Source organism: Streptopelia decaocto (genome assembly GCF_964273445.1).
Source record: "Streptopelia decaocto genome assembly, chromosome: 5".
Taxonomy (NCBI): Eukaryota; Metazoa; Chordata; class Aves; order Columbiformes; family Columbidae; genus Streptopelia; species Streptopelia decaocto.
Genome location: NC_138659.1, coordinates 10,997,078 through 11,022,768, shown reverse-complemented (window position 1 = coordinate 11,022,768; position 25,691 = coordinate 10,997,078). Strand labels below are relative to the sequence as shown.

The 25,691-nt window shown below is 41.9% G+C and overlaps 1 protein-coding gene across 1 annotated transcript in view; it reads left to right on the top strand.

Moving 5' to 3' along the window:
• The first annotated feature begins 4,692 nt into the window (after positions 1–4,692).
• The window catches only part of ROR1 (receptor tyrosine kinase like orphan receptor 1), a 155,280-nt gene continuing 134,281 nt past the window's right edge, over positions 4,693–25,691 (top strand). The window contains exon 1 of the mRNA XM_082053326.1: positions 4,693–4,819. Coding sequence (XP_081909452.1) covers positions 4,720–4,819 — 100 coding nt within the window. The 5' untranslated portion in view covers positions 4,693–4,719. The remainder of the gene's footprint in view (positions 4,820–25,691) is intronic.

Below are 25,691 nucleotides of genomic sequence, written 5' to 3'. Positions count from 1 at the left end.
TGCCTTCAAAATAAAAAGGAAAAATTGCCTAGCAAGATATATGTCTGTCTTGTACATGCCTAGTCTCTATATAATTGTTGATTTTTTTTTGAGAGAGAGAATTCATAATACATTCATATCTCCTGTTCCTTTTAAAGAAATGTGTAATTATTTATACTGCACTTGCTCCTGAAAACTCAGCTGCAAGATGAAGGATGCATCAAGTGAGACAACGTCTTCACCTACATTAGACAGAATTCCTATTTTAAAGAATTAGCAGTGTAAGAAAAATACATATGCAAATCTCCAGCCTTTAAAAAGTACCAGCAATTGTTGTTTTTCACGTTATGTCAGCATTTAAAAGTCAGCAGTGAAATCAGATTTCTATGCAGTCTTGCTGGGAGCCCATGGGCATTCCTCGCCCTATGTCCAGGTTCCACTCTGGAAGCCTTACCATGCTGGTGTAATTCTAGTTGGATTTCAAATGAGCAAAGGATGATTGATACGGCCTCAAATGACTGAATGAAAAAAAATCTGGTATAGATTAATAGAAGTATTAGTGAGAGATGGAAAGGAAAACAAGGATTCTTTTATAATGTGACATGATACTTAAGAACACTCATTGTCAGTAACTACAAATGTGTAATGTTCCTCTTTTATTTTGCTGTACTTCTGACACTATTCTCTTACAATACTTTGCTTATCATCCTCTTGTGAGGTTTATTGTACTTACAAATCATTCCCAGACAGTCAGCTTCTTTGCTATCTTTTCATTAAAAAAAAAAAAAAAAAAATCTGTGTAATACATTTTCCCTGCGGGAACTAATTCCACAAAGATATTGACTACAAGCCTTTCGTTGTTTTAAAATATGTAGACATGCATCAAACAGTTGGTTCTTCTCCCCAGACTCACCTTCTGAAGCTTTATCTGCGCATTACATCTCTGAATCATCCTGCAGACCACAGAGGAGAAACTCTCTCTAATTTGTCATCCCAAGCCAGTGCTTATCCTCACCTCAACTACTTTTTGCCATCAGATCATTCCAAATACTCTGTGCTATTAATTTTATGGTGTTTAGGGTTGTGTCCGCTCTAGTTCCTTTGTTTAATATTTTTAGTTCTTTCACTGTGGTATGACAGACTGCAGCACGTTAAAGGGAAAGGAAGGAGAATATATGTATTGATTTCAAAATGTTGCAGATTGAGAGCAGATGTACCATGTATTCCCAAAACGTATGTTTTAACTTTCATTTATGTGCTGTGCTGAATGGTCTTCAAGCCAGGAAGTGATTTATATTTGCTAATTGCATGTGCTTTGGTAGATTTGCAGCTAAAAATAAATGGTTTGTTTTTTAATCACAAATTATTTCTCTTTTCACACTGCATGTATCTAACATGTAGAAGCTAACTAAAGATTTGGGGAATCTGCATTTAGTTTCCCCATCTGCCAGAGGCTTCTCTTGCATTTTTAGGCACCACCATGGGTTATGCCAAGCTCAGAGGTGTCTGGACCTCACAGACATTTTACTTCATGACACAACAAACAGATTAAGGAAGCACTTTTGTGTTACTGCTCAACAAGTCCAAAGGCAGGTTGCTGCCAAAAGCAGTGGTTCAGCTGCTCATACCCCAGCCCTGAATGAGGGTCCCACTCGCTTTCACTGGATCTCACAGCCCAGCAGCTGCGGGGGGAGCTGACCCAGCTGGAGGAAATGTTGCTCAAAGTTTTCCATGGGACCAGCTGGCTGAATGGACTTGCCCAGATGAACATACAGAAAACAAAAGAGTTTTGTTTTTCTTTTTTTAATTGCAGTCAGCTTGCTGTTAGATCAGCTTAGAAATGATTTGAAATGCCACCTCAGAGGGCCAGGGCAGGCAAGTCTGGGCTGGTGCTGCAGAAATCCTACCCCAGCTGGATGGCCTGACCTTCTCCCTGGCATCAGCTCCCCTATTCCTGTATCTGGATGATAAGTGTCAGGCCCCTGAGGGCACTTATAGCTCCTAATCACTGACCAGCCTCATCTGGGACCTCCCACCCTACCCTTGCCCAAGGGCTCTATTTAAGCTCAGCCCTGCCCCCTGCTTAGCCCCTGCCTGAGCTATGTCAGAGGACTAGCTGTCTGCAGCTCCTGCTGCTCTGGATGCGGACACATGGATCGACTTCCCTGCATGACCTCAGATCTGTCTTATTGCTGGGCTGTTTCTCAGTGACCATTGCTGGAACGGAGTCTGACCTGTGGTTGATTCCTCAGCTTGATCTCAGACCCATCTTACCACCAACAACAACTTGCCTGATGATCTAGACTCTCAGCTGGATCTGGCCCTTGCTTGAGGGTAGTGGGACAGGCTCTGGCTGGTGAGACCCCTGTTCTGCTGGCTGTGGCACCTTCAGCTCCCTGTCCCTTGAGGACCAAAGAGCATTTGCTCTGTGCTGGGAAAAAGGTAGTTCTAGGACCTAAATTGTCAGAACTGTCTCCAGTATCTGTCAGCTTAGCTCTTGAACCACCTCAGCTCCTGGTTCTTTGTGTCAGAAACAATGTGCAGGACTGGGAAGACCATGTTGCTGCCTGGGGAAGACAATGATGTGGGTCCTTCCTAACCCTGGCTTTGTGGGTGGTTTAAGCTGGCCTAAGTTCATACTGCTCCTGAAAGGTCAGGTACTGTGGGGCTGTGCAACTACTGGAGCTGACACAAGGAGTGTATGGGGAATGTGTGATTGGCAAGGGGGAGGGATGGTGGCAGCATGGCTGCCTTCAGCCACCTGTGAAACTGCATCCTAAGGCTTGTTGGAGCAAGGTGGCAAAAGTTCTGCACCTTGAAAAAGGAGCTACTTTGTCTGATGCTGCAGAAATTAAACCCCACCATGCTGCAAACCCAGGTCCCAGCAGCAGACAGTCCCTTCCATGTGTCACACCTTCTCACAGCTCTGGCAGTATGAAGCTTGGCTTGCCTCTTCCATTTAATCCGTATTTGTACATTGGTCGCTTCTCACTAGGAAGCAGATAATTCTTGACATTGTCCTCCTCTGTCTGAGGAGGGATATGTGTACGTTTGCGTATGTGAGGAGAAGGTGGTTTCAGACCTCACGTGGCCTGATGCTTATCTGGGTTTGTTCCTCCTCTTGGAACTCTATTAGCGTCTGACAAGAAATACAAGGTTCATATGGCAGAAAGCAAGCCTAAGAGGGGTGGATCTGATCTAGCAGGAAGCCAGGAGGAAATTCCTTTAATCTTGTCCTTGTTTCCACTCTCCTTGTGAACTTTTTATTAAGCAGTTGCCGACTTTTGAAATCCTAAACCTGATCTAAGCATCCCAGGAATGTGATCATTCTCCTGGATGGAAAGTAGTTATTGCTTCTAGTAGCTTCGGCAAACCCGTGCCATCCACTATGGAACCTGCCTGACCACATTACAGCTGTGATAAAATGGACAGTGAAGAGAAGGATTAAAGTGTTGCTCTTGGCACTTATGGTCTCAGGCAGTAGCTGCACCTGACTTCTTTTCAGGTAGGCTTTTATTTTTTTGTATAAAAGCAAAACTAGGATAAGCTGAATGTTAATTTTCAACCCTCTCTGCCTCAATGAAATAATTCCTAAGATGCAAACTGGACTTTTGAGGTCCTGACTGACAGGAAAAATAGAGGTCCAATAAATTGGAAGTGTTGTGAGGGGGAAATGAGAAGCTCTTGACTATCAACCCACATACGAAGAATAGTTGAGAAATCACTTTTTCCACACTGCAAGTTCTCAGTTTCTTTGCTTTGTTTCAGCAGAAGTGATCTTAAAAAGTAGAGCTCAGTGAGATAAACTTCAAATTATGTAAAACTGACCAGCTGCTCTCTCTGCAGCTGTGTCTGGGCAGCAAGCAATGTCCTTCCCAGGGACAGCAGGCCACTGGTCAGGTACCTCCATCATTCCCACCTCCATTGCTTTGAGCCCTTTGTGCGGGGGCAGGTGTGGGCTGACCTGCGCTTGCAGTTGGGTTGGACACCCTAAGATGGTGATTTCACCACCTCCCTACTGACATGGTGTCCTCCACTTTGTGACTGGGGAGCTTCCTCAGCGAGGTTTGCTGACAAGGTATTCCAGCTCTCATGTGTGACAGAAGACCAGGGAGAGACCTTGGGTGATTAGGAATGGAGGTAACAAGTAACTAAACTAGACTCTGCCTGGAAAAGTGGTTTCCGCCCAGGTGTAACAGTCCCACATATTGCGTTTTCTGTATGAGTGGCAGACCCTTGGAAAGCAAAGTGGGGAGGGAAAGGGACGCTAAACACAACTGCTGCCTTCATCCACCTGCTCTGAAGGGAAAGGCGTGAGTTGGGCTGTGAGGAAGGGCGCCTTCCCTCCGCAGGTGAGGGGCGCCGAGCCCACCTGCTGGCTGAGGCGGGGGGAAAATGGCGCCGGGCGGGGGGAGGCGAGCGCCCCTCTGCGGCGCGCGGGTCGGTTGGGCGGGCGGGACAGTAGGGGGCGCTGCCCGGCCGGACTGCGGCGGGGCCGGGGCTTGGGGGGGCTCGGCCGGGGCCGGGCCGGTCTGTGCGCGGAGCTGGCGGAAAGTGACAAGTGAGGGGTTGAGTGCGGCAGAGGCGGCGGCCGCTTCCCCTCCCGCCGAGAGAGCGCAGCCCCGAGGGCGCGGCGTGGGACGGGTCGGCGGCGCGGGAGGAGGAGGAGGAGACGCGGGCCGGCCCGGGACGCCGGCGCTGCGCGGTGGATGTGGGAGTAGCGGCGGCGCCGGCTCAGGAATGCAGCAGCCGGGCGGCGGGGACGGGAGCCTCTTGCTGCTCCCGCTGCTCCTGCTGCTGCGTGCGGGCAGCCGGGCGGAGCTGGGGGACGCCACACAAGGTAAGGCAGCGTGGGGCCGTGTCCCGGCGGGACGGGGGCGAGACCGGGGCGGGGGTTCTGTGATGGGGGCGACCGGGACCGAGTCTGTCGGTGCCGCCCGTGTGGGGACCGGGGTGCCATGAGGCGCGCCTGGGCGCCTTGCCCGGCTGTGGGGAGCGGAGCGCGGCGCTGCCCGGCTGTGGGGATCGAACCGGGGCTGCCCGGAGCCGCCGCCCTGCTGGGGCTGCGCGGCCCCTCCGCCCGCTGGGGAGCCCGGCGGCTCCAGCGCTCCCCCACACCCGTTAACGAACTCCAAGTTTTATACTTGATCTGTGTTTAATTGCTTCGTAGAAAACCCCTTCCAAGTGTTCGGCCGAGTTATTAGAGAAGTGTAGCCGTTCCCAGGCAATACCGCTTTTGATACGTGATTTATGGTTCCCGAGGTGGTGTTATCAATGATGACTTGTCCTTTAGCTCCAGCTCTGGGAGCTGTTTTGCCATCTCATCGCCCTCGTAGTCTTCCAATTTTTTTTTTTTTTTTTTTAAACAATACCCTTAAAGAAAGCCTCTTTGATTTAGCTTTAACGAGTAGTATTTATTTTGCAATCCTTCTGTTTTATTAGGGTTTTGATTTCAGCCGTTTGCAAATGATTTATATGTTTAAAGCATAGCACAGGCATAAAGGGACCTGGCTGGAATTAGGCAAGAAGGACTGATTTCTGAGGCCAAGTCAGTAAAAAGTGAGCAGTGCTTTTGGACGCCTGCATGAGAATTTCAGCAAGAGGTGGATACTCATGAACTGTGTCTCCTTGAAGCTATTTTATGATGGGTACTTAAATCACAATGCACTTCTGAAAAATCCTACATGATAATATGGTTATATTTAGTATTTAAAGAAGGAAAAGAGTGATCACTAAAGAGACAAAGCTGATGAGTTAAAGTACTTAGCAGTTCAGAACTGAAAAAGCTGTGGGTTTAAAACTTCCAAGCCAAATTACAGATGTTGTAGGATAACTGCCTTTAGAAAGTAAGTCGTAGCTAACAGATACAACGCTCTGGTGTGCCTGAATTTCTCGCCACGTTTCAGCGTGTCTCTAATGATGCCATTACCTGGGACTGTGTGTTCGGTAGTGGAGCCGTTTGAATGACCTCCAGGTATCACAGTGCAACTCTGTTGGGCACAGGAGGCTCCACATTCAATGGCTGGATGATGTTCTAGCTTGGGGAGGAATTCTCCATGACATCTCAGTGGGAAAGTTTTCAAGTGTTGTTTTCTAGTGTCTCCAGGGAATGCTGTATGTGCTTAACAAATAGCTGGATTTTTAAAAAGGGGGCTTGGAAGACAGGCCATCTTTTTTCCTGTTTTTCAGATAATTTCAAAACTTTAGGATTATAATGTGAAATTTTGTGGGTTTCCCAGAGCCTGGAGGGGAAAAAAAACCCACAAGCATAAAGCAGCTGCTCATGTTGGGTCCAAAACTGGCCATTTTTTATTTACTGTGAATTCTACTGGGAAGTATCTATATGAATCCACCTTTATGTATGGCTATTAATATAGTCATTATGCACAATTACTTTCCACAGTGAAATATTTCCTGTATTTTAAGTAATATCTTTGGCAAAAGCTTACAATGTTGACTCATGGGCAGATCAAGTGATTTATTTTTTTTTTTAATAGATAGGCATCTTTCACATATGTTGCAACCACACACTACATTATTCCCCAAACTTGTTAAAGATCTAGGTTTTATGTAAGAATAAGAGAACCTGAACATCTAACACTCTAATTAAACAAATTAACAAACTATTATAAGGAGTTTTACAATTTTTAAGATTGTAGTGGCTGTGTGAATAGATTTTGATCTATCAGGAACCTAACCAAGCATACAGAGCCTTTCAATCCCTACCCTTTTACTGTCATGTTTTTCAAAAAGAGAGAATATGGACTGCTAAATAAGTAAAAGAGTTCATTTTTTTCCCAGACATGTCAGATAAGGACTACAATGAAAGTCCATCTCTGGAGGTAGCCTAAGTTCTACGACCAGAAAAGGTGGGCTGGGAGTCCAAAACCTGACTCTGTAACACAATAAAAACACTGAGGAGCAGTTTGGGCTCTTGGCTCCCCAAGGTCCAGGAGGATCAGAGCCTTATTGTGCTGTGCTTGGTCCAAACATCTGTGAAGACACGACTCCCTTTCCAGAGATTTTGCTGCTTTGCTCCAGTAAACGTGTACAGATGTGCACAAACGGCCTCGTGTGAGTAGCAGCTCAGTAGGACGAGTCCGATGTGGATCTGCGTGGGGGCCAGGAACCCGCACAGCTATTGTCACGTCTCTTTCGGCGGGGATTATTACCCAGTTGTCCATTTAGCTGGGATATTGTCAAGTGACTAAAATTGTTCTGCTGCGTTGCCTTCCAAAAGCTCTTTTTTGTCTTTTCGTCTTCACTTTTTCCCCTGTCTCCCGCTGCTTCCTTTTTGTCAATGACCTTTCCTTGTAGAGAGCAAAACAAAACAAAAAGCGCATTTTCCTTTGTACATTCAGGCCGTCTTTAATGTGTGTTCTTCCCAAGGGTGCTCACGGGCTGGCCCAAGTGTTCTGAATAAAACCACAGAGTTAATTGTGAACATAAGTCACAGGAACTCTCTAACTTGGATATTTTTTCATTCTTTGCAGTATCTGACTATGGATGTTACCACTTCAGCTTTATTATTGCGTATCATGTAACTTGGTGAGGCGTCACAATAGAAGAAGTGTGAATAGTATAAAAGCATAAAGTAAAACCACAGATCTCTAGATTGTGTTTCAGATTATAGGGGGTACTGTTGATTTCTTTGAAAGTTGCCTCTTGTGAGATAGAGTTCCACAGCTCTTGATTAGTCCCTGTGGTTAATTGCTTTGTCCATAGGCTGCTATTTCAGCCAGTATTCACTTATGAGTTTGCACACAAACAAAATGCATTTGTTGCCATAAGCCTGTAAAAGGATGAGAGTAGCTGTCACTGTTGGACTTACCATGATTGTTGTCTCACATTTCATGACAAAAGTTGCTTGAAGTGTCAGCACATTATCTTCAGGACATAATTTCTTTGTTTCTATAATTAATGTCTACTGAAGCTGTTGTGTTCATTACAGAAACTTTAACTTAAAGCATCGCAAAAGAGATCTGGGCAGGGGAGTGTTTTAAAGCTTGTGTATGGATTTTAAATACAATTACATAAATACAGGCAAAGCGGGCGGGGGTGGGGAAGCAGCTTCCCTGAGGTGTGACACTAGATACCACTCTTTGGAAACACATGTAGAAATGCAGCAGTCTTCTGGGACTCAAAACAGCACCTCCGAGTTGAAAACTCTTTTAAAAGAAGTCTCTAACTAAATGCAGCTGCTTTCCACATAGCAATTGTTTTGCAAGCCAGAAATATCTAGAAAGTTAACTAATACATAATAAAAAGTGTAAACCTTTTCTTCCCCAAGCCCTGGAAGAAAACGCAGTCATCCTCAATTGCAAATTTTACGTTCACACAATGGTGCGTGTTTTTTAAATTTTGTATCTTAGGGAACACTTTTTAGTAATCTGCAGTTATTATGGGCTGCAAATTCACATGTTTTATCTACTGTTCTGGTGTGATGTTCTCATCTTGCTGTGGGTACCCAGGTAACATGTGCTGGTAATTCAGTGGTGAAGTTGCTCCTTGACCTGTATCAAGGAGGCAACTTGTGTCAGGGCTGCCCTGGGCACAGCTGGGATGTCCCAAACCAGTCTTGTGCAGGTAGAGGCATCACAGTGATAATGCAGATTACATTCTGATGTATCGAAACACTCCATTGAATATTAAATAAAGTTATTTTATTGTTTACATGCTCTCTTTGATCCAAATTTCTGCTTTCAAAAATGAGCAAACTGGGGCTATTCTCATATTCTCTAGCACTTGAACGCAGAGGGAAGGTTTATGTGAAATGTGGTTATATGGTGGGAAGCAGTTTCTAGTGGTCAGGGTAGTGCAGTGCTGGGAGGGCTGTGGAACCAGTGCCCTAAAGCTGAGCTTAAAGAAATTTCGGGTTGTTTTGGGCTGAGGCAGCAGTCGAATAGTTGAGTGACTTTGAAGGGCTTCTTCCATTCTGGTTTCTTTTTCATTCTAACAGTGGAGATACTGAAAGTCAACCAATGTACTCATTTATAAATGAAACAATAGTGAAAATAATGAGAGCAATTGTCTATGACTCTTTGGAAATAATAACAAAATACTGGTGTTGGCTGAAGGATGCTTCTGTAGGTTTGGTGATTGCAGTTTTACGTACTTTATGATGAATGAAAAGTGCTCCAAAGCTCCCAGAATTTACGTTTGGTGTAAAATTTGGTCAGGTGCTGCAGAAGAAGTTTTAATTTTTCTGTCTGTTTACAAGCAGAGTCACTGTCCCCCCTCACCAGGATGACGTGACGTACGAGGGGCTTGGTCATGTTTAATGTCTTTTAATTGAGTGAAATGACAGAATGTATAGAAAGGCTGTGAAGTTTGCTAAGGTGAAAAAAATGGAATATTTTCAGCTTAAATTGATACCTCTAGTGTGTTATGTAATAATAAAGCTTTAAATATTACTGTTATTTAATAGAAAAGTTCTTTTAGGGCCTCTTGGGAATATAATGTAAAATAACATGCATACATTTGGAATCTCATGCAGTGTGATATTGAAAATGGTGCTCCGCCAAAGTCAGACAGCTTGAGAAGAAGAAGTAGCTTTAGAAAGGAACCCGTTAGTGAGGGAAAGCAATAACACAGGCTTCTCAGCGTATTTCCATGCCAGCATCCCGTGGGGAGGAAGATTGCTTTCCTGGATCTCCTCCTGAAGTGGAGACATCGCAGTGCCACTGTTTCCAAGTAAATCTGCAGAGCAGCGTATGAAAGGAAACAGCGAGTGACTTGTGGAATGAATCCAGTGGTGCATGTTGCTGGAATGGAGACACATTTGAAGGGTGATCCGTTAGATATGATTCCTGAAAAATAATGCAGAATGGTCACCAACAGGAACAGAAAGGCGCATGTTGAGGAGGAACTGGCAGGTGGAAATTAATTGTGGAACCTGTACTGGGTTTCAGCAGTGCCGTGTACAATGCCAGGCTTTTTCTAATGTATTCCAGCAAGTCATTAGCTGGAGTTCATGCTGAAGGCATGAAATAGGCTCTAAAGCAGAAGAAAGCCTAGGTCAAGTCTGCTTTGTTAGTTCTACTGAGTTCCATGGCATAATTGTGCTTGATATCCTCTCTTAACAAAATCCCTTCAGAGCTGCCCAGGGGCTCTGGTTGTGTTTGATCAGCGAGGTGCTACCAAGCACCTTCACAGCACATTGAAGAACAACAAAAAATGGTCTGTTGCAGGCAGTATCCTGCGTTGCCAGTGTTGGCAAGGCCTGGGCAGCGTGTCCCCATCAGCTGGATTGGGAAGATTCCACACTGGTTCAGTAGTGCTGGTCCAGGCTCAACCCAGCCAGGACTTTCTGCTGTCGTGGTGGAGGCCAGAGCCTGGGCATGCTCATGGCACTTGAGAATGTCGAAGGGAAAGCAGATCTGTCTGGCCTTGGTGACAGGGAAAGTTTTAAAAAAATAATCGTTGAGGCAAGTCATTGCATGGAGAGGCAAGACACACTCCTGAAGAGTTTGAGCAAAAGTGCTGGTAACTTTGTGCAGATGTTGCATGTTTTTTATAACTGCTCCCGATGCCCTGTTCTGCGTTGTGTTCCACAAAGGCATGCTTTTACTCAGCAACAGATATCTGGGGCTAGGTTTACGTTAACACTTAGCCATCCCAATATGCAATGGTAAAGTTTCATAATGAGATGAGTTCTTGAGAAAACAGTTAGTGGAGGCCCTGGTGGAAGCCTGCATTTTATTAAAAGTTTTTTTTCAAACTGGTCAGGTCATATGTTGAAACTGATACTTGGCGATGGCTTCCTGTGACCTCCTGCTCCTTTCCTCCAAGGGGTGTCAGTTGTGCGGGGTCCTGTCCTGTTCCCAGATGCTCCGTTCCGTGTGCAGCAGAGGTCTGAACATCTGCTCCACGCAGACCTGGGAAAGAGCCGGAGCAGGGAAGCGCTGTTGGAGCACAGCAGCAGGCCATGGGAAAGGGAAAGATCAGAGATAACCAAGGAAAAATGTACTGCAACTTTATAACTTCATTGTGCATTCCCTCCAGAGACTGGAAATACAGGAGGGTATGCTTTTCTTCTCCTTAGAACTTGAGATTATCTTTGGAAGGATACACACTTCCAGATTCACAGCTTGAGAGTTCCTCTGAAGAGGGAGCTGGTTTGGGCTCCTCTGAAGGAGGCGGCATGGTCCCCCCACAGATGCTAAGCCAGGCCTTAAAAAGTTGATGTGTAATGTGCTGCCTAAGGGTGTCCACATTGTGGCTGGTCATAATGGTTACTGATTCAGAGAAACTGTGCTTCAGTGCTGAAAGTATATGCTGAAGAAGGAGAGATTTTATTATCTATGTGGTTTTATTTTCAAAACTCATGAGGACCTTTAGCTCTGGAGTCACCATCCCTGGAGAGGTTTAAAAGGCATTTAGAGGAGGTTCTTAGGGACATGGGTTAGTGCTAGAGTCAGGTTAGATCATGGTTGGACTCGATGATCCTGAGGCTCTCTTCCAACCAAAATGATTCTATGATTCTTATCATGTTTCTTTCTCAAAATTTCATCAGAAAGTGCACAGGGTGCAGGTCAGAAGCTTCAGAGGCCTGGTCAGGAGAAGTGAAGCTGCTTCAGATGATGCATCAAGTGAGAAATTTTACTAGAGCCCTTTTAAAATTGTGTCTGGTACTCCTCTTCTTGTTGGGCTAACACCACGTTGAGAAGTGGTCATTGTGTTTGTAGCAGCAGCCAAGTAAAATGTACAAGCCTGTCTTGCTACCTCAGCATCTGTACCATCTCTACCTCTGAATGTTTGTGGAATACGTAACTTGGAAAAAGGTTTTGTTTTCTTTCTGGTGAACTCAGTTTCAGTAATTCTGTCCCCAAAGATAAGTGTGATTGTGTCCACAGACTGGTCTCTAGGAAAAGCCAGAATCTTGGCCAAATAACAACAAAAAAACCCACAAACAAACAAAAACCAAAACAAACAAACAGTGTTAGAACGAAGATTAGATCTGTTTTTGATCTAGTGAGGTCTTCTTTGCAAAACTCCTGTTATCACACCTTTCTTTTCATGGAGAGGTATCATCTTTATTGCACAGTGAATATCACTCTCATCTGTGACACATTTATAGAGTTATTGTTTATCTGAGCGCTGTGGAGTCTACATTGTATTTACAAAAGTTTTTAATTCTCCCAGTTTTTCCTTTAAGAGGTCAGTTATCGTGGTTGAACATCTCTTCTCCGAAATTAATTTGGCTTCATATAAAAGGAAGTGTGATTGTAATTGTTTTGTTTATGCTGAAATATTTGATGTGCTGTGTAAGTAACAAGCATTCTGGATGGTTTAGTTTTTAATTTTAGTTTGTATGTTAATTATTCATTCCGTATGTTTTGATTTTTTCCTTTTTTTTTAAATACGTTGTCTTTCTGTGAATTTAGTGAAAATTTATAGCATGATGGTAACATCTCTTTTTGTCCAGAACAAGCTGACTGTAGAGAGCACCACATCAAGCTCTGCTTTCAGTGTGTTTCACCTGGAATGACGGGAAATAATTTAATTCCCAGTTGATTGTCAGGATTTCTGTTATTAAATGCTGTCAAAAGGCCACGGAATAGCCCTAGGTGGATCTTTGCTTCTGACCATTGGCTTGCTAGTCTAGTGTATTGAATAATTTTCTCTTCCTGCATTTAAAGCTCTTCCCCATTTTGATTTGTGCTCCCTTTGCTTTTTTTATGAAGAATAGAAGCCCAGAGCTCCCCTGAGAGCTGAGTAGCTGTGAAAGGCCAGTAATACCCCAGAGCCAGCAGCAAGAGGGAAGCTGGTAATTAGAGGTGAAAATGTGGTACTTTAGAAGTAACTATCAGCCAATGATTAAATCTGAAATTCCAATGGGGTTCTTCCTTTGTTCAGGCCCTGTCTGGGCACTTGGTGCATTTTGCTGCTGGACAGGAGAGTTACATTTATTTTAATTAGCAATATGTCAGAAGTCCTCCCAGAAGCTGTGGCTGGTGCAAAGCTGGTCCCCTTCTAGCTGGTAGATGCTCATGACGCTTGAGCCTCTTCATAGATTTCTTACTTAGTACTCTTGCCAATGCTTTTTACAGCTCTGAATGGTCCAGATTTGTGGTTTGAGAGCACGGTCCCTTTGGCCCGGACTGCACGAAGCAGTTGTGATGAACCTGGGAATGCTGGGCTGCTGGCACCTCTGAGGTCGAAACGCTTCACGTTCACGATAGGATGTTTTTGAACGGAGGGCCTCTCACTTTTAAATTCACTTTTCTTGGCAGTTTGTCAGAGCCCAAGTCTGGCAACCTTTGTAAGTGAGATGCAACAAGCCTCACTTATTTTAGCTATTGGTCTGTCACTGTGTTTTTAATTTACTGTAATTTAATAACTGACACAATGCTGGAATAAATAAATGGGCTGTGAACATTCTCATAGACTTTGGAAGTCCAGCTCAGGGCAAGATTTAGCTTTTAATTAACACTAGCCATGAGATTTATTGTTAAAATTGTATCCTTTTAAATAAGTAAATCTGAAGTTGAGTAAGAGATGAATAATTGAAACCTGGTGTGGGAGAGCAGAATGCGTTTGAGTGCCTGCAGAGCAGAGCGAGTAGAGGCCCAGCGGAGACTCTGCTTCTCATAAGTTATGGGTCATTCCACTGCTGGGCCTTAAGTTGGATGTTGTCATTATTTATCCTCTCCTTTTATTTTTCCTGTGTACGATATGCTGTATGTTGAAAAACACACGTCCTTCACAACATTAGAAACAGTAGTATTTTACGTGTGTATAAACCAGATTTTTAGCACAGCAAAGAGCTTTAGTAAGGGTTTTGGACACCCATTTAAAAGGATCTGTTGAAGGGTTTTTGCTTCTTTTAGCCCCTACTGCTACCTGAGTTCTCCAAAAATAGTCCCAGTCAAGGGAAGAAGCTGTAAATGCATTCTCTCATTATAGAGGAACGCTAGTCATTAGCAAAATTCTAATTCATCAGGGATCCAAAGAAGATGTTCTCCTGATTTTCTTCCATTATGATAGGGGACATGATATCTGATTTACCATTTTCCCTTTAAGAGTCTGTTTGTAGGATGTGATTTATGTTTCGCATTCTGGTTTTGTGATTTATATATATATTTTTTTAACACACCATCTTCTTTTATATCCTTGTATTTCTGACTCTTATGACTGGCTGTGTAGTGAACCCTGAGCAGCAGTAAAAGGTTCACAAAACCTGAGAATATTTTATGTGCAGAAATTTGATGTTCCATATGGACTCCTCTTAAGATCTTTGGTCTCCTACTTTTTATAGCAGCAAATAGGGTTCAGATATGAGGAGCCCTGTGATAAACAATTTTCATTTCAGGCTGAAAATATACAGAGAATGTCAAAGTCAGGCAGATTTACTTTTTTTTTGTTGGTTGTGCTATTCAGGGCGAGACAGATTAGGTTGGCATTCAGCCGACTGTCCTGTTCCTTTCTTCCTGAACTGGTTTTGATGGCAGTGATCACACTTGTCACTCTGGTTTCAAAATCTATTTATCTGTGAAGGTCCTAATAATTCTGGGGCAATTCTTTGATATGTCTTGAAAATTTAGAAAGTTGATAGTTGGTGCTGGGGGAAGGGGGAAAAGTTCTTCTTGGTGTTGCTAGCACGTAAAATTAATTTTCAGTGAATTTGTTCAATAAAGAAGGAGAGACTACATGCAAACTCACTGCTTTTCCTTGCCACAAGGCTCTTGGTTGGGTATCATAATCTCTTATGCGAGGGCTGCAGATGGAAGCGACTCCTGTAAGTGTGGGACCTTTACAAGGATTTTGGGGAACCAGAACATCTGAGGTTGCTCTGTGGTCATTCATGAGGCATGTTCAGTTTTCTTCTCATTCAAGGCCATCCCGAACGCTCTGGGCTTGGGGCTTTTAAGAACTGGGAATATTTCTGACCTGCATTATAATTAGTGCAGAATATCTCCAGTATTTGAACTGGCATAGTTCTTTTTTTTTGTTCTTTTTTTTTGGTCAATTCTACAGAAATCCCCTACCCAAACCCTGTAACTGTCAGATGTTCTCCTATACTTGCCCCCCCTGACAGTTATTATCTCCTAAGATTATCAAGGATAACTTCACATGGACTAATTGTAATAACTGAAAAGGCCTAGGGGGAAGAATTCTGTCTCGCTGTTACAAGTAGGGGATTAAGTGTGTATATATTCAATGTAATTTGCTGACAGGTGTCTATGTACATATCTGTCAGGAGCCCTGTAAAATCACTTGAAATATTACAAAGGATAGCTATGTGGTGATACAGAGGCTCAACTTTCTTTTGCTTTTGTTGCATTATCCCATTTAAACTAATTTTATGCACTCTTTTCATCCCCTTTCCTGTATAAGGTGATGTCGGGCTCCTTGAAAAGTCACTCATGTTCTTGAAGGATTATTGTGCTAATTTAACTCTCTTTTCATCAGGTATCAAGGCCTGATATTATCCTGCTATTTGTTACTGTAAATTACTGACACCGGTGATGGTTGGTGATTACAGTGAAGATGACTGAGGTGCAGGAAGGAAATACTAGTTTTTGATCTCGCTTTGCTGTCTTGAAGATCCTACAAGTGCTTATGATCCTCTGGGGCTTAATCATTCAGTAATGCTGATTAAAATAGTCAATCTGAGCAACAGAGCCTGACAGATTTTCTGCTAGAGTCCTTTAAAGAATCCATGTAATGCATCTTTTAGGAAATTTAGTGGGCAATTGCTTTCAGGCAGCTAAAATATTTCCCATGTAAAAGAATGCCTGCTGTGCTGAAGAAATAACAAGCTGGATTCATGGCAGCTTCTTCTCACAAATATGTTTTTTTCTAATGATCAATGCTTTTGTTAAAAATGATGTTAACAGCACTAGATTCATATTTCTTCTATAGTATTCCTGGGTTCTAAGTTGTTCCATCTGAACTGTATCACTTTAAGTAAAACAGGCATCTGAAGCTATTCAACATATCGATTTTATTTAAATAACGGGTAAAAAGTGAATTATCTAACCTTTCAAAAAAGATGTATCTGTCTTATTTTTGGCCTCGGTGGAATCACTCTCTAAGCCTCTCTTGGGACTGCTGGATAAAATAGAGCTGCTTTCAACATGAAAATGATGATGTGTGGTGCAAGCCCACCCCTCGAGTGTGATGTTACTGCCCTAAAAGATGCTTTTTTGCACAACTAGCGTGAACTCATTCCTGTTAAGGATGATACTTTTCTTTCTCATTGACTTCGTGGCTTAATGTACATTTAAAGAAAGGGGAGAGGTGTTTGTTTTGTTTTGCTCTGCTCTGTGACACCGGTACAACTCCTGAGTATTTCTGATTGATGTTGGTGTTGTTGAAATGTCTGGCGGTACCATGGAGATGGTTATTTTTCTGTAGGTGTGTGCAGCAAAGGAAAAATTAATTGCCAAACAGTGATATTCTGGAGTTCTGCCGCTGCCCCTTTTCCCATAGATGTTAAGCGTCCACTGCAGAACGTGTGAAATGTGAATACTTTGGATTTTGTCTTTAAGCAGAATATAGTGTTGCTTTCACTTCCTGCACCAAATGCCATGGGAGAAGGGATAGTTTTGATGTGTGCAATCCATACTGTGATGAAGAGGTGTCTCAGCTTTCAGGCCTGAAAGACGACTGTCATTTAAAGCCCTTCCCAAATGAGAAAACGGTGTCCATTCCTGCAGAGCTCTTTGGGGGAAGGGAGAAGCAAATGCTTTGCATACAGGAAAATATCTGCTCAGGGGGTATTTGATTTCACTAAACAAAATATTATCCAACCTCCTTTGCATGACTTTCATACCATAGTGGGGTTAAAATGAACAGCCAAATGCAAATGGTTACACTTCTTGTTCCATAGATGTTCTCATGCCCTCCACCAACCTTAACCATAATATCCTGTCTTCTTAAAGAAATCTATACTAGGAAATTAAAAGTAATCTTATTTGCCTAGTAAAAAACTGTATAGAATTCAGTCAAACCCTAATGAAAAGACACTGTTTATTTCTACTAGAATATTTCTCAGACTGAATGAATGACTTGAAATACGCAGTTTTATTTCCAAATTTTAAGTCCATTTGTATGTCAGCGAAGTATTTACAGTATTTGATGAAAGCGGTTAGTACTTGAGACAATATTTGTTCTTGAAGCCTATGTTTAGTAATTGTGTGTGCAATTCAAGGAGAGTAATGGGAGTTCTCTGAACATGAACTTATTTTTCACATTTTGGAGGAATATAAATATATAAAAAGGGAAATGTTTAATGTTATACAATTAAATCAGCTCTCTGGATTGGGAAATCACTCCTAGTTTTAGTCTCCTTCGGGGCTTCTTTGGCTTTTATTAGTGTTCTCATCACAGCATGGAGTTCTGAAATGAGTGATTTTTGTGTATGTAGAAAAGGGACTCTGTCTCCTTTGTATCGAGATCCTGGTATGTCTGAAGATTCAATATACAGGAGGGTCACCCCTGGAAAGCACAAAGACAAAAGATTTGGAAATTCACTGTTAGTGGTGTTACTTTTGATCTGTGTTTTTTAATGATGAACTTGACCTCTCTGGAACTCTGTTGAGATTTGTGGGTGAAATGGCACACACTGAACTTTGTGAAATTATATTGTTTTTGGTAGAAGGCTTATTCAAAGATGCTGAGTGTTCGACGGCATCATCCGATGTGGAGTCCAGCTGCATTCTTTTATGAGGAGCAGAGCGCGTTTTGGGGCTATGCTATCAAACTACTCTGACGAATCATTTCTGTTGGCAATTCCAAGTCCTGGGGTTTCATTTGCGTTTTAGTGTATACTTGTGTCAGCCAGCATCTGCTTAGATGTTTTCTATTAACATCCCTTTTAATTTTGGGATATACCATGCTTGATTGAAGCTTTGAAGTCACAGGAAGATATTCTGACCAAATCTGTTCTTCTTTGCACTAATATAAATGCAGAATAAATGCATACTGTGACCGGTGCTGGTAATAAATTATCTTTGTTGAAGAGTCCATTATTTGAAATTCCCAGTTCCTTCGGTTCAGCAAGACTCCAAATGTCTTGATTTTTCCAAGCACGCTGCAAGGCTGCCTGCTTATCGGAGCTGCTTGATAAGAATAGATGGAAGGAACGGGAGCTGATAGAAATCAGGAGTGGGTAGTGGTAGTCACTGATAAGTGCTCCATGACATACTATGCATGCATTAAGAAAAAAGTATTAAGATGCATTTTTTGGTGCATGTGCCAAAAGCATAGGGCAGTTACAGTTTGAAATGAATGCCCTGATCTGGAGTTAGAGATGCGGTGTTGTTCAATTCTTACGTGCACGTGATGAACAGCAGAGAAACAGAACATACCATGAAGTTGTACAGCAGTGCCAGCTCTTCAGTTGTTTTGTGTTTATAAGCAGATGCTTATTCTTTAATCTAGGGAATGATTGGTATATTAGCCAGAGTGTGACTGATGGACCAAGAGATGCAATCAATTTGTTTCCAAGCAGAGACATGTCTGGTCTAATATAACACAGGCACAGCAATGATAATGCAGCTTTCAGTGCTTTTTCTGATTTTCCAGTTTTTAGTGACTGGGAGTTATTAAAAAAATATAAATCCGTCTATAGCAATTTAGTTTTTCGGGGAGAATGTACTGGGGAACAGAATTACAGATGTTCATGTGGCCAAGCCCTATGATGGTGTTGGCAAATGACAAGAGCTGCAATGGCACAGCAGCTAAAATGATTGACTTATTTTTCTTTCAAAAGCTTTATTTATATTAGAAGCTTTATATCTCAAATAAAATTATCTTTATGTGAATGGGGACTATACTTGTAATGACTTAGTTTAGAAAAGTAATGTCAACACCCCAAAGGATTTCTGGCCTTTGATTTTTCCAGGGTCCAATGGAAACCTCTCACAGGGGCTGGATAATGTCTCGTTCTGACTTCTGTTGCAGCACACGGACAGAAGTGTCTTGACAGCTTCCAAACCAATAATATCTTACTTATGTTTCAATATATGAGTAACAGCACCAGCTCGCTGGAGATTATCTTTTTGTAATGTCTTTAGTTCTGTAACATACTGTAGCCAGATGAATATAAATCCTTCAGCATTTTGAAGAACAGGAACGTATCCCTTTTAAAAATGTGTGTCATAGCAGGGATGTGCAGTAACATTAATTCACCAAGCCAGAATTGTATTCTTTTAATTAAGAGGTGCAGTTAGCAGAGCGCATGATACTTCTTCCTCTTCATGCTGTTTCTTTCCTCTTTTCTAATCTCTGTGCTCCAGTGTGTTTTTTTTTCACGGTCCTTGGGAGTCTTGTTTCTTCAAAGTGTTCCCCTGCTGACTATTTTGAGGCCTAAGCAGTTTTTTTGCAGCTCTGATTTAAAAGAATCTGTTCCCTTTGATTGCTTAAATAATTCCATTGCTCCCTATGTGATGAGTTTCTCTGCAGTGGAAGAGCTGAAAGGAGAAGAGCGCTAAGAGCTGCTGGTGCTGCTTGGTCCGTCTGATGTGATGATGTCTCATCCAAATGGGGCGCATCTTTGTGTGTCCCTGGTTTGTCACCTTAGCCTGGGGACTGTGTAAATGAGTCTTTGCATCGGACAGTACAAGGAGAGACTGGTGAAGCCGTTCTGTGCAAACTGGTGCTGGAAATGTTCCGCTGCTGTGGAAAAAGCTGTTCCATGTGGTGCTGCTGTAGATGCCTCTGGTCATTCTCTGCAGGCAAGTTCTGGTGCTTTATCAGCTGCAGCAAGAAGTGAGAACTCCTCCTGCTAATCTTACACAGGCAATTGCTGGAGTGAGGAAAAATGCCTCAAGCTGTTACCTCCTCTGCAGGGCTGGTTTGGTTTCCCCTTTCCCATCCTCTCCTTTTGCCCCCCAGCATATGCATCACTGCCTGTGTTTGCCTTTTTTCTACTATTGACAGCAAATGTTGCTTATTTATTCTTGTCTCAAGGAAAACTTTGAAAATAGTATCTTGCCTTTTAATTTAATATCTGCTGGTTCCTAGATTACTGTGGTGGCAGAATCTGAACTGTTCAGACTGGGGACATCTGTGTTTGTTCAAGAAACAACAGGAGATGTGGTGGATGGGAAAAAGATGAAGTTTGTTGATGCACAAGAAACTGGCTACATACCTTGAAGAAAGTGTTAAATAACAATCTCTGCTTAAGGCCCCAATCCAGCAAAGCACTTAAACATATATTGTAGCTGTAAACAGTTGAGACGTCCAGTGGATTTAAATGGGACTAGTTTTGTGTTTAAAGTTAGATACTCGCTTGAGTGCCTTTCTGGATCAGGGCCTAAGTGAGTGAGAGTTTGAGTTGTTTTTCATTTATGAGACTTGAAAGTGAGATCTGACCAGTGGTTAGTGATGTCCTGGGGCATCTGAGATCCCAGAGACGTTTTAAGGCTATAGCCCTGCTGCTGCTTTTCCTGACACTTGCAAATATACTTGTTTTTCCTTGCTGATTTTTCTGTTCACAAGTCAAATGACTTATGGAGAATGTGAATCTAAACCAGGCAAATAATTCACTGCATGCTGGGGTAATGCTGGAACTGATCACATTTTTCAAGCACCTCAACCCAACTTGTGTGATGGAAGAGAAAGAAGGAGCAATAGAAGTAGTGATATAGCAGTGACTTCCTACTTTGCTGATGTAAGTACATGTAAAATTCTTAGTCTTATGTAAGTACAAATAAAACTGTAGGTGAGGTTTTAAAATATATAGGTCCTATGTAGGTAATCTCTATCTTTTTGTGAATCTTCAGGCTATCCTAGAAGTGTTTCTTAGGGAAACAGGATTTTTTTCAAGCAATTATCAGCTTTGCCATTGACTTACTCTGCAACAATTTGTCTCCTTCCCAATCTGTGTGGAGTAGGATAATAATGTTTACTCACCTGTGTAATACAAGTTCAGATCCTTGAATGAAAGGCCCTACTGTGCAAAAATACAAGGTAGCAGAATTGTGGGGTGGGAAATATTTCATACCTGCAACTTCAGACTATTTACAGTGAATGCAGTGAAGTTTGCATTACCAAATAGGTAAGGTGCACTTGCTTTGCACTAGTGCATTGTCTTGCTTTAAAAAGAAATAACACAACACTTGTCGCTATTTTAGTATTGGTACAAATGTGAAGGACAGCTTTCTAATCCCTTAGGTGTGGAAATTCTACTGCTGTTATTTCTGGTTATTGATCCACTCTGCTTTTGGCTAATGTGCTGCCTACCTCCCATTCCTCTCCTGGCTTTCAAATCCATGTCATTTTGGACTCTCTGTGGCATAGTACTTTGAAGAAGCTGGCAGAGAAAAAAGGTTGCAGTAGCAGGGTAATGAAGATGAGAATCTAATTTGGTAACGATTAATGCTTAAAGAATAATATTAATTTTTATTGTGTATGGCTCTGTAGCAACTGGGCAAGTTGAACACCATGGTCCAGGTTGTGCCTGGGAAGGAACAGGCTTCTTGTTTTGCCTGTCCCTTCAATATGGAATGAAGTGTGTGAGGAGGGACAGTGCCCAGAGCAGAATATGTGACCAAAAGTCAAAGAAGTAAATGAAAGAATATAGAAAATTGTGAAATAAGCAGCTCTTTTGTTAACTTTCAGTCATCGGCCACAGAGGTGGGTTTACAATATATTGGGTAAAGGCCCTTATAATTTTTCCTACATAAGCCTTAGGTCAGGAAATACACCTGACAAAGCTATATTTTGTAGAGCTGTGTAAAATACCTTTTCATAAGTCTTTGTTTCATATTCATTTGCCTAAATCTTCTTACAAATTTTCCTAGCGTTTCACGTGCACAAACTGTATCATTGTTTTGGAAAATGCGAGTCTGACCACTGTAAATGGGTTTATATTTCCAACAGGGCAGTTATTTAATTTCCTGTTGGAAGTCTGCAAATGTTGGCACTGTTCACTCCTTGGCAGGAAGCCAGAAGAGAATACGGTATCATTAACGTGCTGCAGTCCGTGCAGGATTTCAATTGGTTTCATCCAAACTTTAAGACCAGAGTATAACAACATATATTTTTTTTGATTAAACTTCATAAAAGCAGCCGGGGAGATAGGGGTGAAAGGAGGGTGATCGGGTGTTCTGTAGTATGAGAACAGCTTTTGTTCTTCCTTACCTAGCCTTGTGTTGGTGTAATTTTAATTTTCCGTGAAGGCTGAGGTCTGATCCTGAAATTGTCTTTTTTCAGTATAACCACATTCCCCGATGCAGTTACTTTCCTTGGGCTTCATGTGCGCGGTCCCTGCGGAAGGACGAGTGCCAAGGTTTAAACCTCTAATAGTGCCAGTGACGTGACTGAAAGTCCTGAAGTCACCCAGGTGCGTTTCCAAAGGATTCACCAGCGTCCAGAGGACTGAGGTGTCTGGGAAATGCCATCTTTAGAGACAAGCGCTTAGAAATGACTTGGAAAGCAAACTGTTGTAAGAAAAAAAAAAAAAAGAAGATATTTTTATTCAGAGTTTGTTTTAAATGCACAAACCTAACTGCAATGTGAATTAGACTAGTTCAGTGTAAAACCACCTAATTTTCCTTTGGTGCCTGCCGTAAGTTGTCTATAGCTACATGATGCTTCAGGCAAGGCGATTTTCTCTGTTTAAAAGAGTTATTAGCTCATCTGGACCTTCTGTCCACTGTTGCCCAACTTGCTCAGGTGCTTCTCCATTGCTCTGTGGTTTGCGATGCAGAGATACTCCTAATGAAGTCTACCACTTGAAATAAAGGGAGCCCACTTCAGTTTTCTTTTGCAAGTTTTTCATTTTGAAAGGAGCTACCTGTTGAAAGCAAATGATCAAACAATGTGGCAGACTCTCCAGTGCTTGGAAGCCCTTAAATCAAGGCTGACTTTGCAAACAATGCACTCCCAGCTGTGGTGGGCGAGATGCAGGAATTGCTGGATGTTGGAACTTGTGACACGTGTCACACCGGGGATCAGACTTAATGATTATTGTGGTCTCTACTAAATCTTGCATAAAGCAAGTACTTCAGCGTAATCTGTTTGGATTTGCCCTGTTCTTAGCTGGAGCAGCTGCTTTTTTTCTCAGTAATTTGGGTGAACGCTTGTAGAAATACGAGCGCAATTTATATATTATAGTTAATATTTGCACTCACTTTTTCTGGTGTATCTGAATCTGTAGTAGGTAAAGCTGTATGATGGAAAGCAGAGGAAGGATGAAAAGCATGTTTTGAACTCCTGTCATACATACTTCGGTATTGTTTCTTGAATGATATCCTTGGCTGCTGATAATACGTAGCTTACACTATTGAAATGTCTTGAATCAGGATGGGTAATATCGAAATAAGTCTTCTGTGTCAAAAGATCGGTTTCTAAAGGAAAATGCACATAAAATCCAAAGCATGTAAAGCATCTAAGTGGTGTGCCTGAACTTATGTACTGCAATAATGTACTTCTGCCACTTTCATATTTTTTGATAACTCATTTAATAAGATCTGTAGGTTTTCTTTCTTCCCCCTCCCCCCCAGCATACAGATGAATGCACTTATCTGTATTTACATCCCAAAAGGCAAACTAGAGAGTGTTCTTTCCATATGTTCATGGAGCTTATGGCAGTAGTAAGTGTATAGGGAGAAGAGACCCTCTGGTCCTTTACAGTTTCTTCTGGGTGTTAAATTTCATGCAGAAAAATATGGTTCTTATTGCAGCTTGGCAGGCTTTAGAAAAAAACAAATCTTTTCAATGTTCCATCTAAAAGAAATATAGCACGCTCAATTTTTATTTCTCTGCTGTCTCTTAGTATCCAGAAGTTATCAATCTTGTATTGTAGGTTTGATCAAGGGATCTCAGAACTGTTTATAAACAATTTTTAATTTTTCACTGTACCTTGCTGATAGTATTTTCTCCTTTTAGATATGTATGGAGGAGCACGGGTAAAATAGCTTGCTTGAAATACCAAAAGAGAACCTGTAGCAGATCTGGGGATAGAAGGCAGGGATCTTCTGTTCCACACGCCTGTTTTACCAACATTTTTAAGATCAAAGAGGTTAAATGTGGTGTTTTATGTGTTTCAAATCAATACAAGACATGCCAACTTTTAAACACAAATTTGGACTAAAAAATAAATGTATATTTAGACATCTAAAAAATCAGGTTTATATAGCAAAGGGAGAATAAAAGAACACCAATCAGCCACACAACAAACAGTGATATCTTACCTATATGCTAATATATCCTGATTAAAAAAAAAATGAACTCACAACATGGTGTAAATAGCATGAAACTCTTAAAAGCCTTACACCTGAGATACTATGTAAAAAAACAACCCCCCAACAACAAGGAGCGCTTCCATTTATCATTAAATGTTTGAATTTTAGCTGAATGCATAGCTATCAAATATAAAATGACAAAGTGCTTTTAAATTTGCTTCTTGACTTGGAAAAGTATTTTGATTAACAGTCAGAGTGGTAGAGATCAAAATCCTTAGGAAATAAGGATGATATAAAAAATACTGTGGTTTGGTAGCCTGAAGACTGAAATTCATAAGTAAGATCCTATGGGAAGCAAATCTAAAAGAGGAAAAGTATTTAAGGGAATCTGTAGTTACTTATAGAGATTATATACTTCAGATGTGAGGACATCTCCTGGTATACGGGAATGATGAGAGGTGTGACTAAAAGAGAGAAAGTGGCTACAAACATGAGGAGGAAGAATCTAAAAACTGGAAATAGGTACAAAATCTTCAGATAAACACAGCGGCAAAATCAGAAAAGCAAAGGAACAGAGTAGGACTAAAGCTCTAAGTGATAACGTGAGAAGCAGTAAAAGAGAAATGCTGACTTGTGATTTCGTGCACAGGGAAAATTGTGATAGGTGAAACCAAAGGCTCTTTTTTGTGCTACTTTCCACACTGCCCTGAAAAAAACAGCAAAAACAATGATCGTAAAGATGTAAGGACTGCAATCTCAGTCTAGAATAAGAAAAAACAGGTAGAGAGTGCTTGGATAAATTAGATGTTTTCATATTGTTTCTGTTGGTTCTTTAACCTCTGAGGAGTCACCCAGGTCAGTGTCAGGAGCAAGAGACACTGGATTTGTGTACTGATGGGGGCAGACCTAGAAAATCGGGAACAAAAGGGGGGAAAAAAAAAAGAGGGGCATACATAAAACCTGTTAAAAAGAGAAGTGCCAAGGAATTATACATCAGTCTGCTTGACAACAGATAAATTATTTGCAAGCAGCTGGAAGATAACAAGGAGATAAACAGCAAGCTAAAATGGTTTTGTTAAGAACAAATCCTGTCACGCCAATCTCCTTTCCTCTTACAGCAGTTCATTGAATCTTGTGGAGAACACGAGGTGACATATCTTCAGTTCCTGTAAACTGGGGATGTCACTGCTCCTGTGCCGTCCCTTGAGTCATCCACAGAGGGTCTCAGTGAAACTAGGGGAGCATCGAGGCAGAACCGGAGCCATTGCAAACCAAGGGTGGCTCTTGGGGTTTGCAGAAAAAATGATGAGCCTCTGAATAAATGAAAAACCTTGGGCCCTGTGCTTTGGTGGTTCTGGTAGCAACCTGGGAAATGGAATAACTATTGTGCTGGAGGATGCACAGGTGGGAGCTTTTAAAATGATCTTGCTCTACTGGAGAAATAGAAGAAATATGATGAAATGGAATAAGTGTAATGTATTAAACTTGCTAAAGGAGTATTCACCTGTATAAATGACAGAATAGGAATGTGGTTAGGTTGCAGCTCTTCTAAAATGATTTGGGAGTTTTCAC